Source organism: Bombus pascuorum, chromosome 1 (genome assembly GCF_905332965.1).
Source record: "Bombus pascuorum chromosome 1, iyBomPasc1.1, whole genome shotgun sequence".
Taxonomy (NCBI): domain Eukaryota; kingdom Metazoa; phylum Arthropoda; class Insecta; order Hymenoptera; family Apidae; genus Bombus; species Bombus pascuorum.
In genome coordinates, this window is record NC_083488.1 from 12054068 (window position 1) to 12072003 (window position 17936).

Consider the following 17936-nt stretch of genomic DNA (forward strand, 5'->3'; position numbering starts at 1 on the left):
AATCACATTTGTTGCAAAAATAATTTTTTAATCGTAGAGCTCAATGGAAAAGTGTATTTTTACATTCACATATCTTTTAATACATTTGTCAATATAGTTTACTTCGCAATATAGATTTTCAAATAAATTTCTAATTTCTCAATTGTAAATCTTAATTTTAGAAACACTAAAAAACCACTTACTTGCAGACACATATCGTTTAAAAACAAATATGCAGATAGAAGTGTAGTAACATCGGTAGAGATCGGTAATTTAAGTACTTAAAATCGGCAATTTAAGGTAATGTGTTCCTTTTTATATAAAAATTCTAGATAAGTGTGGAACGAATTGCAAATTAAGTTCTACTGAATCCAAAAATCTGTTCAGTTAATATTCAACTTCGATAAAATAGAACTCTATAACAAAAAAAAACATTAAAGTTAAGAAATCTGTTATGAAGAAATCTGAAAACGTTTTTGATAAAAGAACAGGAAATAATGCTAAATAATACAAAATTATCGAAAGAATTATAAATTTATAGCATAATATACTATTTAGGACACGAGGACACTTACACATGTAACTGAATCAGTTGAGATTATCATTATCACAAAATGGACATTAGTATTGGCATACGTATGTCGCTATATCTATACCTGTTTAGAAACTTGCTTATCTCGATACGTGGCGGAGGAAGCAGCTGTCAATTGTCAGTAGTTGGTATACAATCGTACGGAGACTTTCGTTCTCAAGAAACGTTGAAAAATTTGTCCGAAATCGTATTGGTAATTAACCAATTGTGAAATTGATGAGCGTAAATCAACAAGCGGAAAGGTGTGATCCATTTAAACTTACGCGATCAAATTGTTGTTATTCAAAGTGATATGGTATGCTTATCAGAGTGAAAAGACGATGAAAATAATTGCAATGTGACAGTGTCATCAAAAAAGTACTACATATTGACAAAAGTTTGTGAAAAATTTTATAAATAATTACATGGGAGAATAATGAGATACAATATATAACTATGAGTGGCAGTTAGTTGATTTTATGATTAAAAAATGAGCGACTATTAATTGTATTTATGGTGTGGTCGACGTTGCAGCGAATATAATCGTTAATAATTTCTTTTTCATATTTTCTTATAGATTTGATTAGAAAATTAAATGATGGTTTGTAACTTTTTTCAAAATTGTATTTTATAAATTTTACGTACAAAAACACACTGATTATAATCATAACAAATTTGTCGATGCTTGTTTTCCAAAAGTATGAAATTATTTACCTTCGTATGATTTCTAGAGAAAACATGCCCGCCAATGGAGATAACGATAATCGAAGAACGAAAGACACGGATCCGGTGCTCGAAGCACTTGATAAACTCGGATATGGGTCCAGTTTTTTATGGATAATATTCATTTTTACACTGACACCGACGATATTCAATGGAATGCACTCCATGTCTTATATCTTCATTGCCGAAGTAAACTTAACTTACACTTATTATCTACAAAAACTATTCGCACATATCATTATTTTTCAACGAAAAGTCTTTTTATCAAGTTTATATACATTTCAAATTTTAGTAATCATATAAAAGCACCAAATGCCAAAAGTGGTATGGTAATAATTAACAGGTAATCAAATTTAATTAATTAGTATTTAAATATTATAATAAATATAATGATGTGCCAATACTTCTTGTAGCCACTGTACCATATTAACAAAAAAACTATTATATAGCGATCATTGTTCTGGAATGAAAAATTGATAGAATTCTATATAAAAATATACATATATGATTAGATAAATAAGAATTATGTTTCACAGACTCCCACACATTGGTGTGCAATACCAAGTTTGACTGCCGCGAATTGGACGGACGAAGAAATAAGAAACATCTCATCGACCAGTTCATGTACTATGTACAATTATAGTTATGAATACTTTGCGCATATTGGATTCGAGAAAGCATTAGAATATAAAATTTCGAAGCCTCTACCTGAGTCGATTTCCTGTGAAGTAAGGAGTTTCGCGAATGACATCGATGGAACTTCTCTCGTGCAAGATGTGAGTATCACATTTCACTAATTAGATATAGTCGTAAGTCGTAACATTATTATCTGAAAGTACTTAAAATCCAATTTCCTTAAAGTTCCCTTGTCCTTGCCAGAAAGTCGTTTCCATTATGTCCAATACTCACGGCGACACCTGTTAGTATCGATTCACTCTCGCTAACAAATTCGGAGCACGTTAAAATTCTTAAAGGAATAATGACTTTCTTGAATGAATATATATTTTATTCATAACACACAATATCCTTCAATAGTATTGAAATTGTAATCAATTATATTTAAAAGTAAAATTTATGATTATAATATACTTATTTGCGAGAAAAATGGATGAGAAAGCTTGTTCCGCCGAAAAACAAATTTTCGAAGCCTCATTTCCAAATGTTTTGAATTTTTTGTCGTATCTTGGAATTTTTTATAGGCAAAATTGGAAAAACCGAATTTTTTGTAGGCAAAACTGAAAGAACTGGACTTTTTTTATACGCAATGATTTTTCTCAGACAGTATTTCAAAAGATCTTATTTTATAAAAGAGTATGTTATATTCCAGTAGAAACTTTTATGTGGATAGGATAACTAGTGACTTGATTATAATGGGAAATTGTGAATAATCGAATTTATTATTAATGTTAGTGGGATTTGGTGTGCGACAAAACCGTGGCCCGTTCAAGCACTCACATGGCTTTGTCCCTTGGAAAATTATTGGGTAGCGCTTTATTCGGAGTCATCGCGGATAAATATGGCCGAAAAATCTGTTACGTTATTGGAATAGTAATGTTAATCATCTCTGGTCCAGCTGGTGCGATCGTGCCTTGGTATTGGGGTTTTATAATCTCGAGAGTAGTTAATGGTGCTAGTCATGCAGCCATACAGTATTCGTCTTTCACGACACGTGAGTACTCTATAAATTGATAATATTATAACTATGAAACATATATATACAATTTAAAATTTGTATTTATAGAAATTTCTGTCCTTGGAAGCTCCAGTAGCTATCAATATAAATATTAAAATGAAATATTACTAATGAACTAAAGGTTGATATTTATTAGTTGGTTTATTGGGTCGTTAATTATTATTATATATTACTCTATTTGTCATACAGTCACAGAGGTAGCGAATGAAAAACACAGACAATGGATGGGAATTGCTTACAACGTCGGCTATGCCACAGGGATAGTAATTGTGCCGGGTGTAGCGTATTTGCTACACGAATGGAGATATATTCAATTAGCAATATCCTTACCGGCTTTGCTTTTGCTAATACACTTGTGGTAAGTTTGCTCTTTTATAATGTGAAGTTTCTCGAAGAGACTGAGATCAAGCAGTTTGTTATTTGAAATTGCTTCACGACATAATCTTGTTTAAATTATAGGATTAAAAACTGAATTCAGAGAAATACTGTTTGTATCTTTAGAAGAATTCAGGGAACTTGTTATGATAAATCATTTTATTGAGCAGATATGTAGAACAACTGTAGTTTTCAACTGTTGCAGGCTTATGCCAGAATCTCCACGATGGCTGATAGCTCACAATCGTCGACAGGAAGCGAAGAGTTTAATCGATAAAGCATCTAAAGGAAGTCCTGATGCAGAAATGAGCACGTCATTGACACCAATCATACAAATACAAGAGTTAAAACAAGAATCGAAGGATACCAAAAGAGGATTGCATAAAAATATGAAAGGATTTTGGGTGCTTCTTAGCAATAGTGAATTACGAAAGAGGATTATTATCACGAATTTTACTTGGATGACAGCTTCTTTGACTTATTACGCGTTAGGTAATCGAATGATCGAAATTTATTCCTGTTTATGCTTACTACTATAGTATCTAAAAGAATTATACTTTTACAGTAAAACTCTGTTTATATGAAGGTATCGAAGGAGAGATAGTTTATATAATTGAATTTTACATGTATAATGAGAGTGTAGTGATTCTCTCCACTATCTAGAATTTTTTCGTATATATAATAGCAGTTCATATTCAAAAAAATAGATTTAACAAACAAGAGTTCATTTAATAAAAATTTCGTTCAAGTAAATAGAATTCGGGTAAACTATTCTAAAGCTTAAAGCTTAAAATATATTTTATCAATCCTTTCAGCGTTAAATGTAAACAATTTCTCAACAAATCGCTACATTTACGTGTTGGTGATGGGTTTAACCGAAATACCAGCTTATTTGATACCGACACCGATTCTAATGATTATGGGACGACGTCCAGGAAGCGCAAGTTTATATGTCATAGCTGCGTTATGTCTACTCTGTATTCTCGCAATTCCAACGACTGAAAACGATGCAATTATGACCGTATCCTTAATTGGTAGATTCAGCGCGTCAGCTGCTTATGGGATCGTCATTCTATATAGCTCGGAGCTTTTCCCCACGGTAAGCATAAATAATTGAAATATAAAAGCAATCTACAATAAAATAAGCAATTCTACAATTTTTTCAAAAAAGCTTTACAAATTTCCATTCTGCGGAATCTAAATGATATTTTATTAAGTATATAGATAAAAGCTTGATTATTCTATAATTTCATTCATGCGAATTCTAACTATATCTTACTATTTCAATTATAATAAGTAATTTTTACTATTTAATCTACCTTTTGGATATTTCTAGAAAAGTTCAATAAATATATGTAGTATGTGTGTTTTTGGAACATCTGAAATTTCATTAGCACTGTTACCAGGACTAGACTATGATTATTATATTGGTAAAGTTTGACATGATGACATCAATGACAGCTCTAAATTATTTTTCTTCGAAACAGGTCTGCAGAAACTCCGCGGTTGGTACGAATTCTGCGATGTCGCATGTCGGAAGTGTGGCCGCGCCTTACGTCGCTGATTTATTAGGAGCTGTTGTATGGTGGGGACCAACGACTCTTTGCGGTGGCTTAGCTTTAATAGCAAGTATAGTATGTTCGATATTGCCGGAAACTCGGGGCAGGCCGTTAGCGAACACCGTCGACGAGGAAATTACGGAAGAGCGAGAGAACGTGTCGTTTTATAACGCTTGCAAGTGTGTATGAAATACAACAGTAATGGGCTCAGGACCGGTATGATTTCTGATACATTAGCTCATTCTAATTTGTTCATAAGATCCCTTTTTTGTTCACAAGACTCATTCTTCAAATGAAGCAAGATCAATCTATATTTCTGATAGAAGTGTAACTGTGTTTTAATAAAAGTATTGTATACCAGTATACCAAATTCCCACATACAAGAGTTGATGAGACGATAGTCTCGTTTCTAAACAATGTGTCCTCACGTATTGCAATAGTTAACGAAAATATTCGAACTCATGTAGATACATTTTATGAATATATTTGTGAGTTGTATGAAAAATTTTGAAATTTCGTTAGCACTGTAATGAAACTCGAGCATCATGATGGTGCTGGTAAAGCTTGAAATAAATCTGAAAATGTACATACACGTTTCTGCTGCAAGATATCGCATATATGGTTCGTACAGATTACAAAAATATTTAAACGGTCAAGTATTTATTGTATTAGTAAGCATCAATATTCAGTGAGATAAGATGAATATGCATTTCTATACGTATACTAATTTCTTACTGAATATGTATATATTAGTAATAAATATCTTGTAACTTCTATGTGAATTTTCAGATTGATTTCAAATTTTACGAATATAATTATGACGTGTTTCGTTATAGCGCTAATAAAATTGCGGAACATTTTATGTAAGGATCCAAATACTTTCGCAAGTCACTGTATTTCTGTTTGCGTTTTATACTGTTTTTATACAAGAATTTGATATTATCGACGGACATGTTTTGTATTGTATATCCACGGATTAAAACGCGGAGAATTAGACGATGACTCAAGCATGCAATTGTCTGCTTGTTATACTTTATTATCGAAAGAAAAATATATACAGATTTATGTAATATTTCTTTAATATCCCTTTTTATGAAAATTCTACTTGATCTCTGGATAGTCAGAAACCATATTTAACTCGTTGATGTTATTCACCGTGAATAATTCTCTCGACGCTTATTACAAATTATATAACTGTCATCAACTATTGCAATTATACATGGCATGTGTAAGCACATGCATTGTAGAAATCGTTGTAATTATCTCTTCTGATACAAATCTAACACGGTTGTCAAGTACATATTGTCAAACATATAAGTATTTAAAGACAAAATACTTAAAAGTGAACGTATAAAAGGTAACGCCAACAATCGTACAATTAGTTTAGTCGGTTCCTTACTTCGCTAGGACATTCAACATAAGTTTTGAAACATGAAGAATTCAGCGTTTCTTGCTTCGTTTATCCTCTATTGCGTAAGAATAAATATATCCTATTTTCATACAGCATAAACAATATGATGTTTGTCGTTTCAAAATATTCAAAGTTATCTACTTCAGGGTCTTTTCAGTCAAAATGTAATTGTGTCACACGCGAAACATCCACCTTTTCCTCCAGAAATAATACACGATTGTATGGATCGTGAAAACATAACAACTAGTGAGTTAATTATTATAAGTGAAACAATTATTACATTTATAATAAAATCATTTAAAAAATTACAGAAGAATTGATGATACTTGATAGTTCACCGGTTGAGACAATCAAATTAATAGGCGGAAATATGGAAGACTTCAGAAATATCGGATGTTTCTTAGCTTGCGCCTTCCAACAACATGGCGACGTAAAAATAATTTTATATATAAATATAACCAAGAAATTAACACGTTTTCTGATTCATTTATACTTCAGATGTCAGGATCTACTATGAATGTACAAACAATGATAGATCGTATGCACGGAATGCATCACGATCACAGAGATCCCAATCCGTTTTTCGCTAACGCCTTGCAAACATGTGCAGATTCGCGTAAGTATATTTATTCTGTAATAATAATTCATATTTTGTCATAGTGAAAATCTTAAAAATAATTTGTATCTCTTTGTTTTAGTTGGAGAAACAGATGACGAATGCGAAGCGGCTCTTACCTTCCACATATGCTTGATGGAAGCTTTCCATAATAAACCCTAAATCAATTTATATTTTATCTATTTCGATGTGTCTACTGCGATAGTGGAAACTTGTTAAAAATTTATTTGAATTAGTAAACTATTAAATTAGCAAGCAATTGAAAAGGATAGTTGATAATTTATGCAACCTTTCTCCCTAAGAGTCCCAGTTCAAATATATCTAATAATGCGTGTGATAAAATTAATCAATTCGAAACGTAGATACGATTGCCATGCGTCCTAATACAATTGGATTACGTTTCTAGATTCGTCACATAGTCACGACTATCGTTTCGCGGTGCAGTATCGACATGTTCGCTAAAAAATTAAAAATTTCCTCCACCTTGGTTTCCAGATCTCAGGACTTACTGAGGTATTATACAAAAAATTTTCATATTCATCATTCAGTAGTGAATAATAACAATTCATTCCTATTCGTGAATAATTATTTAACGCATTAACGAATACAGTTTTGGATGGCGAAAGCTTCTAGTGCCCATGTCGTTGTTTGGAGTCATTGCACTTTTATTCTGCTTGTGCTACATATTTTGGGATACGGTGGATTATAAGATAATGGAGAACAACATTTTCATCCAAGATCTAAATAGCGCTATAAAGAAAAATTCAACATTGTTCCAACAAAGTTTGAATGGCACTATGCAACAGAAAACCGGCAAGACTTATTGTCAAACTGGTCCATCATGTAATACAATAACCTGTTCGTCTATCCCGCAAAATTCTGGAACAGTGGTGTCAGAGTTCATCGAAAACAATTTCAAGGTATTTAATAAAAACAACAACGGAGGCAATATTTCTGCCTCGTTAGCCTAAATGACGTATCAATTAGTTTATCGTATATTATATATTTCGTGTAGGCTATCTGCAAGGATACAACATCCGTGAAATTGTCACTTATCAAATGCAAATTCCCCGAGAACATGCTTCGAAAGAATTGGCTGTGCACCAACTTGTCGATCGAAGAGTTGACGTTCGAGCGCTGCTTCCTCAGCAAAATAGAGGATAACGCGTTCTCGTCGTCCATTTATGAACAGACGAAGAAGATCTCCATGATTAACAACGAACTGGTCTCTTTGCGCAAGGCGATGTTCCGTCACCTTAAAATGTTAGAGGTGCTGAGTATTAACGAAAATATCGTCAAGTCGGCTGAATTTAATTTGCTCGAAGAGGTGGCGGGTTCTTTGACCACGCTGGACCTGCGCCAAGCCATCGACGATCGAAAGGTACTTCGAAACATAACGGGCGGAAACGCGTTGTCAAAGCTTGAATTATTGTCTTTATGGGGGAACTCCATATCCGTAATCGATGCTGAATTGTTCGTCGGTGTGCCAATGGTGAAATCGCTTTATCTGCACGCCTCGAAGATTGAGACAGTGTCGCAAGATACTTTGCAACCGATGGCTTCATCTATATCGCAAATAACGCTGTACAGCAACAATATTGTTTCGTTGCCGCAAGGACTGCTAGACCACGTGGTTGATTCGAATAAATGTTTCGGTATGTTTATATACGACAATCCTTGGCACTGCGATTGTAGTTTAAAATGGTTACAGGATTTCATGCAAAATCAGTATATCTGTATGGACCAGTCGAATGTAGTACATTTGGATAGAAAAATTCCGATTTGTAAGACGCCTCAGGAAAAAGCTGGAAAGCCATTTACAACAGTGGATTTCTGTTCTCAGTCAACCACCAATTCCACCATATCCACCACGACACTTAAATCTACTAAACACGATTGGACCCAAACTGCTACTATTACTCCGACTAAAGGTATAACCAATCAAACCACCCAGACACCAGATACAACCGATAGGATGGTCCACGTAAATTGCAGTCTCACCTATACATATATACAAACTGCTAATACACGCAAACTGTTATCCAGCGATGTTCTTCAGTTTCCTCCGCGATTTCCCCATTTCTACGTCTCGAAGATCTCAGACCGCAGCATACTCGTGAATCTGCCCGACCTGAACAAGGAAATCACGCTGCTCTGGTTCGACAACAATAACGTCGACAGCTCGCTCGGCTGTGCAAAAAATGTGAAGTACTCTTATCTGCTGCAGAATATCGATTCGCAGGCAACGTATACGATCTGTTTGCTCGACGATAACGGGAACAACGTATCACCGTTGAACTGTTTGGCTGTAACTACTAGGCCCACTTACGAGTACAGGACTTGGTTGACGAACGCAGACAAGAGTTTGGTCTTCCCTCTATTGATATCGTCGTTGATTCTACTGTTCTTCGTCGGTGCTTTCCTCTCATTCTTGCTGATAAGGCGATACCCAACGCTGCTTCGCGGTAACAAACGGATCATGTTGGTGAAACGCAGGAACGTGGATGCCATTGTACTTCCAAAGGGCGTCGATATGGATGAGGAGAAACAGAGAAAATCAATCTCCGTTTCTTACGTTAGCAAGCTTTACGAGGATGGCTACGTTACGCCTTTGCCTCCGGAGAGAACGCTGCTTCCTCGAAGATCGAGAATATCTAGAACAAACTCTCAAAGCGACAGAAATAGTTACGTGTCAGAGATTGAGACAATAGAGTCGCAACTAGCTTTTTGGAAAATGAAGAACGAGCTGGAGAAACAGAAATCAATTGCTCCTCCATTACCACCACATCCTTCCAACTTAATTCCTTCCGTCTCTTGGGGAATAGAATCAAAGGACGACCGTGATTACGAAGTATTTAATTTAAATTCCGTAATACCTGATGCCTATTAGATCATTAGCCATTTTACAACAATTGAGTAATGATATCAAAGTCGTTTACTGACACATACTACATATTTTGCAATGTGAAGTTACACAGTTGAATCTCTTCTCATTGGATCGAATTTTGTAAAATTTGGCTACCGGCCGAGAGGTACGCGTGTCAATGTCAATTTCAATGATCATGTATAAACAAGAAGATTGAACCACTAGACGATGTCGATAATTGGAAATATATATATATATCTTAAATAAAATTTTAGTTTAATTTATGAAACGTATTTCGTTCTATTATCGTTCCTTGTATCATTGCAAAAATGTTTGTTCTAACGTCGATTATTATCATTGGCCAGTCTCTGTCGTTTATTTTTGATGATTAGGTCAGTAGTTCGGCGTAGCACGTCGAAGCTCTATCTGATTGGCTAAGGAGGTCAGTCAGCTTCGTGTTTGCTTCTTAGAAGCGGCTGCCAGCTCGAGCTTTTTTACTACCACGAGTAGCTGGCAATCCACTGCAATTCTCTAAAAGGACGCAATGCCAATATCAAACCACTGTACTGTTGGAGCACACTGCAATCAGTATAACTGTTTGCGTGTTCGCCCACCGAGTGCCGTGGAAATGACCGGCTATACGCAATGGCACGTCACTAGCTTTCTACGTGTACTGCCAATAGCAGTTCCGGATTTGCGTGAGCTTGACATTGCCAAATGATGTAACACCATACCTAACACGTCCCATTTCTCCCTTTGTGATAAATCGACTTCTTCGCACCCCGATGAACCACGATCGAATACATTTTCTATTGTTTTTATCTCTATTGCGAATTAATCTCATTCTTTCGACATTTTCCTTCTTTTTTTTTTTTTTGACATTAAAATTAATCTATGAAATACAAATATTTGATGAATTATTGTTATATTTATATTCAATCAATTAGATATATACTGATTCTATTATATATGCTAATAAATTTTTATATTTATTTTGTTATTATATCTTATATATCCTTGATAGAAAATTGTAATTACTGTCCTGCGAATGTTTGTCTATTTTATACGGTGCAGAAATGACTGGAATGCATAATATTTTATGAAATATACGAAATACTTAAAGTAAAATATTATATTCACTATACATACATGATATCTAGGGGATGAAATGAGTTCCTATAATATTTATGTTCCATTTCTTTAAGTATGTTCATAAAGATATGAATTAACATTAACAGCCATAATCTACTAATCATAATGTAGGAAGATTTCTTTTTTCTCTCCTTTTCGCAATTTTTCAATTTCATTTTTTCAATCTCTCAATTATAACAAAATTTATTTGATTAGCTTCTTCATTATATCCTCTAGCAGGAAACGACAACGACAAAGGTATTGGATAATATGAATCTTGATTTAAAATACAAAAATCATATAAATGTAAATTTCAACAATTCCACAAATCAAATGTGGAAGAATAGATTAGGAAGATTAATATTGGCAAGGTGTATGTGTTATTAATAACATGTAAACAAGATGAAACAATAAGGAAAAAACAATCGATTTAAACGCCGATGTAGTTTGTCATTCGCTGGTTGCGCCAACAGACTATACGTTTCGCAAAGTGCAAACCATGAAAGGGTCCCGATTAAGAATCTTTTTATAGTGTCTTTAGGTCGACAAATGATTGGTGATTGTCTATCGACGCTAATAAGAATGCGAGATTGCGTCTGTGCAGCTCTACTAATTAGTTTACTAAGGCTCAGTGTGACATTTTCATCGGTACAGTAAGTTGTTCAGAAGCGATTGCTCAGACGGGAACTGTTAATCATTTGCTTCTGTTATAACTGTGATTAGTTTGGACGAACATTATCGTTAATATATCGAATCACCGACATAATGGTAATTATCAAAGGGATCGTTGAACGCGAGCTATCCGACTATTAAATTTAATAACAGATTAAAGAACGTTTCATTACGTGATATAGTGATACGTAATTATGAAGATCGATCATTTTCTTGATATAGTGCGACAAAGTTTGGGTGATCTCTTATTTAGTTGAAAATACTAATTTCCAGCATATATTATAGTTAGTAAATGAGGTTTTAATAAATGTGAATCGATTTTTCACTTTTCTAGGATGACATTCAACTTAGCAAGGATCAAATTTCACGTGAGTGTCGATTTCATAGCCAAAAGTACCAAATTTTTTTAAAACTTCCACGCTATGTAAGTCAAACTCTTTCTCCAATTTTTTTATTGCATCCAACTTTTTCAAATCTTGCGATATAAAGTTATTTTCCTGTTTTCTAAAATTTTCATCCTCACAGAACTGAAAATGGGATTCGATGCATTCGATCCTGAGAAAAAGGGTATCATCAGCACCGACTCAGTCGGTACCATTCTTGGAATGATGGGTATGAGAATTCCAACCGATCAATTGCATTTGACCATTGCTGAATACGACCCTTTCGGTAAATTAACAAATCACAATGTTCGAATTCTTTGAAATTAAACAATCAACATAAAACATCTTGATCACCTTCGTTTCGTAGGATCTGGAGAAATTAGTTTCCAAGAATTTTGTAGTCTAGCCTCCCAATTCATGGAGGAGGACACTGACATGGAGGCAATGCAGCAGGAGTTACGCGAAGCTTTCCGCTTGTACGACCGAGATGGAAACGGTTATATCACCACCGATGTGTTTAGGGACATTCTTCATGAACTAGATGACGCACTATCTCCCGAGGAGCTGGACATGATCATCGATGAGGTGGACGCTGATGGTTCAGGAACGGTCGACTTCGAGGGTACGTATAATACACTAGAACTCCGTTTATCTAAACTCTTATCTGAACTTTTATACGGACTCAATGAGTTCAACGAGTTCAAATAGAGCTTCAAAGATATATACGACATTAAACCAGACAAACTTAACATGTCAGACGATATTAAAAATACAATAAGCTAGTTTAAAGAAATCATTCAACAAAGTCTAATTCACACGAATCAAACATAATCGTTAAAGACCACGATGTCGATGCGAAGTAAAACATGAAAGAAGAAGAAGAGTTATGATAAATGGAGTTTTACCATAAACGAAAATAATATAGCACGATTGTAAAAGCAATAAAGAGCTAGTTTATAATATACGTTTTGCCGAGGCGAAACACATACATAAATTGGAAACATCTTCCAATATTTAAATTTCTTCCACAAAACACGTATTGTGTCTTGAGTACAAGTCCTTCAACAAATGTTCCTTTTTAAACCTTTAATTTAACTCTGACAACTCCTAATTTAATCCCACTTTATTACGAATCTCAATTGCGGAGAATGTAAAATACAATAAATTATTACAGTCATCTATAACTCAACAATAGTATACGAGGATTAAAATCGTGCTGTATCGCTCTCGCCTGGTATATCGTAAAGAAATTTTAGATCAATCCGGTACAGAGATCATGTTACATTGAGAATTTGTAAATCAGTGTCGAACAAAGTTCGTTTCACGTTGCAGAATTCATGGAGGTCATGACAGGCTAAATTATCAGCTTGGCACGAGGCGGTCGTCCCTCGTGTTTGTCACCACGAGAACGCATACAAACGAGGCTACCGTCTGTCCTACACACGTGGAATATGCAATTTATCGAGACACTGTTGGCAAAGTATGAAGTAAAAAGTTCGTAGGTGATGTCTGTTAGGGAGGAGTAAGGGTAGATGCAGTTGAGAAAGTATTTTTGACGTGTGGGTCACTTTTGGATTCACAATCGGCTAAAATGTATTTCTATCTATGCTGGGATTAAACGGTCGAGTTCTTGCGGGTCTTTCGCGAGGCATGGTATGTATCTGGAAACAAGTTTATATCGGCCGATATAAATTGTCGCTTCTACGTAATTATCATCGTGCGAAGTAGTTTTTTGCTCATTATATGCTGACTAAGGGAGGATTGAGAGATCGCATGAAGCTTAGTGAAATCGAATTAGATATTACTTATATTTAGAGATGGATTTCTAATCTTTATACTTTGCCTACGAAACCTACGATCGTCTGTAACAGTCATAATACTCATAAACAATTAAGTATAATTGTAAAACCGTACATTTAAGATTAACGAAATTTACATAAGATTGTATGTATAATAAAAGTACAAAAAAATAGCAAACACAATTCCTGTAATTTATTTCTTCCTCTGTTATAATCTATATAATCGAATTATAAATTACATAATGCCATTAACACTTGGATTGTACAATTGTCTAATAAAGAAGAAAACTATCAACGATAAATCTTAATCCAATTAAATATCTATTTATTTGAATTTAAATGAATATCTTATGTTAAATATTCAGTCCATTTTACGAGTTCTTAATATCGAACAATACCCAATCATATTATTATTATCGAATTAAGTACCGTTACCTCGAAATCATATTATAAGGAATGCTTAAATCCGCTCGTGTAATAACACGTGTGCCCTCGAGTAAATATAGCTTTAAAATTAGCCCGTGCTAAAGAGCACGTTAGTCATGATCATTGAAAGAGCAAGGAATTTTCGCTAGGAACTGAACAATGTGTTGTGAAAGATGAAAACCGGCGCTAATACCCTCGAAATATAATGGCTAGCTCTAGGTGCATATTATGAGTGTATAATTAGCTTCCTAAGAATACGACGAATACGTTTATTACGTCGAATTGTCTCCGAAGATTGTGCAGGATATCATCCGGCTATGAGCCAACTTCGTCTATTGTCGTGTCGTTTTTTCTCGACACATTGATCATGAATCGCGAGTTATAGAGTCGCGGAAGCTCTAGCGATAAACGATGCTAGCGATCGAGAGATTCTTGCGAAACGAAGCTTTTACAGAATATAAAGGATTCTCCCTGCGGCGAGTTATTACGCTGACGATCGCGATAAATATGGCGAATACCGATCGATGATGTAATTTCACGTCGCGTGGATTGAATTATAAATAATTGAAACGTATCGAGGTTACTACAAAATTATGGTAAACAAGAGCATTACGATGATTTGTTGAAAATTGATATCTGTAATTACGCGTATGAGAAATAAAAAATGCTATATACAGTCGCCTCGGGAAGTAAGTTAATGATCCCGTTAAAAGTTTAAATATAAGATACCAAATTCACTCTTATTAAATTTCAGTGGAACTTTCATATTTATGTAGTCACGATTGTTGATAATTTTTTATAATGAACATCAAATACGTAACGAGAGAAAACGAATCCTTTTCAATAAAATGTAGATATAAATTGAAACCTCACAGGGGTTTAAATAATTGAATAAAAGAATAAATAAACTATCTGTAACATGATTTGGAATATCGTAGTTAAATTTAAAATACTTTAATTCGAGCAATACATCAAAAAAGCTACCTATATGTTACTGTCATTCGAAACAGTGTTAATCTGATAATGGCAATGAAACGATCCAAGATAGAATAGCAAATTGAGTACGTTGCCTCGAATTTCATACAATTGAAGCTCCGCTTCCGTGGAAATGCAGAGTGGGGAGTGTCCTCGATGAATTTGAAAACCGCTAGAGTTCCTACGTAGATATTACCCGGTCAATCACGTGCCAGATCATCCTAATGTCCACATAAAACAGAAGTCCACAGCCAGAATCTGGTGCATACCCGGATAAACCGTCGATGCTGTCGTGTGTTAACAGCAGAGTTTAAAACCGTGTATCTGATTATCACATCAACATGGTACGTTGTCATGAATAAAGATTCAACGTTTGAACATTATCAATATTCTAAAATTTATTATTATTACTTTTATTATTATTATTATTATTCATAACATTTTTTTAGTATGTTTCGAGTTACTTTCTTTATTGTTGTCTTTTAAGATATTATGACAAGTGAGAATAATGAAAATAATACGTGATTTCAGGATGATCTGACCAAGGATCAAATTGCTCGTAAGTATTTCACTTCCATTTATTCGAATGGAAGGTTAAAACAATCGATTATTAATAAATAAATCCTATATTTTATAGTGTTGAAAAAGGCCTTCGATGCCTTCGACCACGACAAGAAGGGTAGCATTGGTACCGACATGGTGGGTACCATATTGACCATGTTGGGCTACGAGCTGAGCGAGAAGACGCTAAAGGAAATCATTACAGAAGTAGACGAAGATGGTAAAAATATCTATCGCTATCTAAACTTTATCATTCAATAACTTCTCAACTACTAATCCTAAACAGAACTAATTAATACTAAAGACACCTAGTATTCAAAGATAATTGCAAGTTCCTAATATGACAATCCAACAACTTGCCACATCAAATCTTTTTTGTGCATCATCACGGAAGTAAACGAAGATAATAAGAAAGTTCATCGCTATCTAAATTTTACCATTCAACAATTTCTTAATTAGTAAACTTAAAGAAAACCAAATGACACATACCACAGACATTTAACAAACAAAGAACTTCCTCTATTGAATTTTTACATGATTGAATTTTAACATGTCACACCAAACTCCATCTATTACAGGATCCGGACAATTGGAATTCGAAGAGTTCTGCACCCTTGCTGCCAGATTCTTAGTGGAGGAAGATTCGGAGGCGATGCAACAGGAGTTACGCGAAGCATTCCGGTTATATGACAAAGAAGGCAATGGCTACATAACAACCGCAGTGTTTCGCGACATTCTTCACGAGCTGGACGACAAATTGACACCACAGGAGTTGGACATGATGATCGAGGAGATCGACGCCGACGGTTCAGGAACGCTCGATTTCGATGGTAGGCATTATCATAGAATTTATTAGAATTAGAATTTTCATAGCGTGCCAATCAATCTAATTACCAACGCGAACCTAGCTGTACCACGTCAGGAACGGTTAACGCAGGAAATTGTTGCACATTGAAAATTATAGGGAACGCTTCGACGTCGTTTGCTAAGAATCCATCAGTCTAGTCAATTAATTAAAGCTTGTCGTCTACCAAGTTCGAGCATTTTCACTTCAGGCGAAAAAACGAAACGCGTTTATACACCAAACTTCTCTATTTACCGAGCAATCAGTTCTCTCATACGCTACACAGTTTGAGCGGTTATATTCCTGCTAGGTTATGTCATAGATTTCCGTGCATTTCGACACGATTGTAAGCCGGCACGTGATCTCATAAATTCTAATTTCTCGTTTCAGAGTTTATGGAAGTTATGACCGGTGGTGACGACTAGATTATATGGTGGATAATTAGGATGGACAGCGTCTACGATTAAACGGAACAACGATTGGCACAAATGCTGTTTCGCATCTGGATACCAAGGGCAAAGGGAAGGACTGGTCGATGTGTACAACGTGGTTTAAGATTGGAAACATTTCCGGTTACACTTTTGAATCAACCGCACTTCCAACGTCGACGTACGACGAATAATATTGCTAAAACCTCGTCGTAAGAAGAAGAGAGTGAAAGAGAATGAAGTTAATAAAAATTCCAAAATAAAAAAGACTTCTTAATTAAAAGTGAAATACAGAATATACAGTTGTTAAACATAATGTTTTTTCGTAACCCTTAAATAATATGGCTAGCAACGAAAGCTAGTAAGTCCACGTTAGGTGCAGTTTTGTTCGTTGTATCGATTCGACGCCTGAATAATTGCAACCGGGTTTGTAGTCGGGGTATGTCGTTGGGAAGTTTTAACGGGGCTGCGGTGCGAGAAAGAGCACCAAGGAACCTGTAATTACCACTCGAGAAAAATTAAGAAGCAGCTTCATTATCTTGCCGAATTTTTTTATTTACTGCTAATATATACTTTATTCGAGAGAAATGATTTGTTGTCGAAGGATAAATCGTTAAAAATTTACATACTTGTATTAAAACAACGTTTTAAAACAATAAAATTACCTTTTTTTGTACAAAGAATCGAGTCTTTGTTATCATTCAATCCCACGTGGTGTTTGCGATTATACCCGGAATGATTTAAGTTTTTCTTCCAGAAATGTGGTTGGTAATTATAAATTCGACGGTAAGCGACAATTAGTAAAGTAGAACCTGAACGTTAGCGGATATTAATGAACGCCAACATTCTTGGCAGCCATTCATTTAAATCGCGTCTACGAGTGCAAATTGAATTTTCCACTCACTCTTACGAAAAGCGCAAGTG

General features: G+C 34.8%; 5 protein-coding genes across 8 annotated transcripts; all 5 read left to right on the forward strand.

Moving 5' to 3' along the window:
• Positions 1–274: 274 nt before the first annotated feature.
• Positions 275–5218, forward strand: LOC132904844 (organic cation transporter protein-like). 4 transcript variants are annotated; one of them, XM_060955634.1, is made up of 8 exons: positions 275–813; positions 1282–1462; positions 1810–2049; positions 2684–2942; positions 3156–3324; positions 3547–3833; positions 4157–4440; positions 4829–5218. In XM_060955634.1, exons 1-8 carry the CDS (start codon positions 788–790, stop codon positions 5087–5089), a joined length of 1707 nt encoding a protein of 568 aa, XP_060811617.1. In that variant the 5' UTR covers positions 275–787; the 3' UTR covers positions 5090–5218. The 4 variants fall into 4 exon arrangements, with proteins under 4 accessions (XP_060811617.1, XP_060811626.1, XP_060811627.1 ...); XM_060955643.1 differs by having other exon boundaries at positions 276–1151; XM_060955644.1 differs by having other exon boundaries at positions 276–947.
• A 142-nt stretch (positions 5219–5360) lies between these two features.
• Positions 5361–11366, forward strand: LOC132904819 (leucine-rich repeat transmembrane protein FLRT3-like). The gene is made up of 7 exons (XM_060955571.1): positions 5361–6373; positions 6458–6557; positions 6623–6741; positions 6810–6927; positions 7010–7440; positions 7538–7847; positions 7943–11366. Exons 5-7 carry the CDS (start codon positions 7379–7381, stop codon positions 9815–9817), a joined length of 2247 nt encoding a protein of 748 aa, XP_060811554.1. The 5' UTR covers positions 5361–6373; positions 6458–6557; positions 6623–6741; positions 6810–6927; positions 7010–7378; the 3' UTR covers positions 9818–11366.
• LOC132914680 (uncharacterized) lies at positions 6332–7089 on the forward strand. The gene is made up of 5 exons (XM_060973996.1): positions 6332–6373; positions 6458–6557; positions 6623–6741; positions 6810–6927; positions 7010–7089. Exons 1-5 carry the CDS (start codon positions 6332–6334, stop codon positions 7087–7089), a joined length of 459 nt encoding a protein of 152 aa, XP_060829979.1.
• A 182-nt stretch (positions 11367–11548) lies between the features above and the next one.
• On the forward strand, positions 11549–13961 carry LOC132904869 (troponin C, isoallergen Bla g 6.0101-like). Its single transcript, XM_060955671.1, has 5 exons — positions 11549–11692; positions 11931–11964; positions 12122–12265; positions 12347–12601; positions 13312–13961. The coding sequence occupies exons 1-5, from the start codon at positions 11690–11692 to the stop codon at positions 13335–13337; spliced, it is 462 nt and encodes a 153-aa protein (XP_060811654.1). The 5' UTR covers positions 11549–11689; the 3' UTR covers positions 13338–13961.
• Positions 13962–15366: 1405 nt separating this feature from the next.
• LOC132904865 (troponin C, isoallergen Bla g 6.0201-like) lies at positions 15367–17695 on the forward strand. The gene is made up of 5 exons (XM_060955658.1): positions 15367–15523; positions 15711–15738; positions 15817–15960; positions 16319–16570; positions 16975–17695. The coding sequence occupies exons 1-5, from the start codon at positions 15521–15523 to the stop codon at positions 17007–17009; spliced, it is 462 nt and encodes a 153-aa protein (XP_060811641.1). The 5' UTR covers positions 15367–15520; the 3' UTR covers positions 17010–17695.
• Positions 17696–17936: the final 241 nt, after the last annotated feature.

Coding starts and splice junctions, on each gene's coding strand:
- LOC132904844 (XM_060955625.1), top strand. CDS start 1,232: ATGCTTGTTTTCCAAAAGTATGAAATTATTTACCTTCGTATGATTTCT. Junction 3,325..3,546: donor CTTTTGCTAATACACTTGTG/GTAAGTTTGCTC, acceptor CAACTGTTGCAG/GCTTATGCCAGAATCTCCAC. Junction 3,834..4,156: donor TTTGACTTATTACGCGTTAG/GTAATCGAATGA, acceptor CAATCCTTTCAG/CGTTAAATGTAAACAATTTC.
- LOC132904819 (XM_060955571.1), top strand. CDS start 7,379: ATGTTCGCTAAAAAATTAAAAATTTCCTCCACCTTGGTTTCCAGATCT. Junction 7,441..7,537: donor AGATCTCAGGACTTACTGAG/GTATTATACAAA, acceptor TAACGAATACAG/TTTTGGATGGCGAAAGCTTC. Junction 7,848..7,942: donor TCATCGAAAACAATTTCAAG/GTATTTAATAAA, acceptor TATTTCGTGTAG/GCTATCTGCAAGGATACAAC.
- LOC132914680 (XM_060973996.1), top strand. CDS start 6,332: ATGAAGAATTCAGCGTTTCTTGCTTCGTTTATCCTCTATTGC. Junction 6,374..6,457: donor CTTCGTTTATCCTCTATTGC/GTAAGAATAAAT, acceptor TATCTACTTCAG/GGTCTTTTCAGTCAAAATGT. Junction 6,928..7,009: donor GCAAACATGTGCAGATTCGC/GTAAGTATATTT, acceptor TCTTTGTTTTAG/TTGGAGAAACAGATGACGAA.
- LOC132904869 (XM_060955671.1), top strand. Junction 12,266..12,346: donor TGCTGAATACGACCCTTTCG/GTAAATTAACAA, acceptor TTCGTTTCGTAG/GATCTGGAGAAATTAGTTTC. Junction 12,602..13,311: donor AGGAACGGTCGACTTCGAGG/GTACGTATAATA, acceptor TTCACGTTGCAG/AATTCATGGAGGTCATGACA.
- LOC132904865 (XM_060955658.1), top strand. Junction 15,739..15,816: donor GACCAAGGATCAAATTGCTC/GTAAGTATTTCA, acceptor TATATTTTATAG/TGTTGAAAAAGGCCTTCGAT. Junction 16,571..16,974: donor AGGAACGCTCGATTTCGATG/GTAGGCATTATC, acceptor TTCTCGTTTCAG/AGTTTATGGAAGTTATGACC.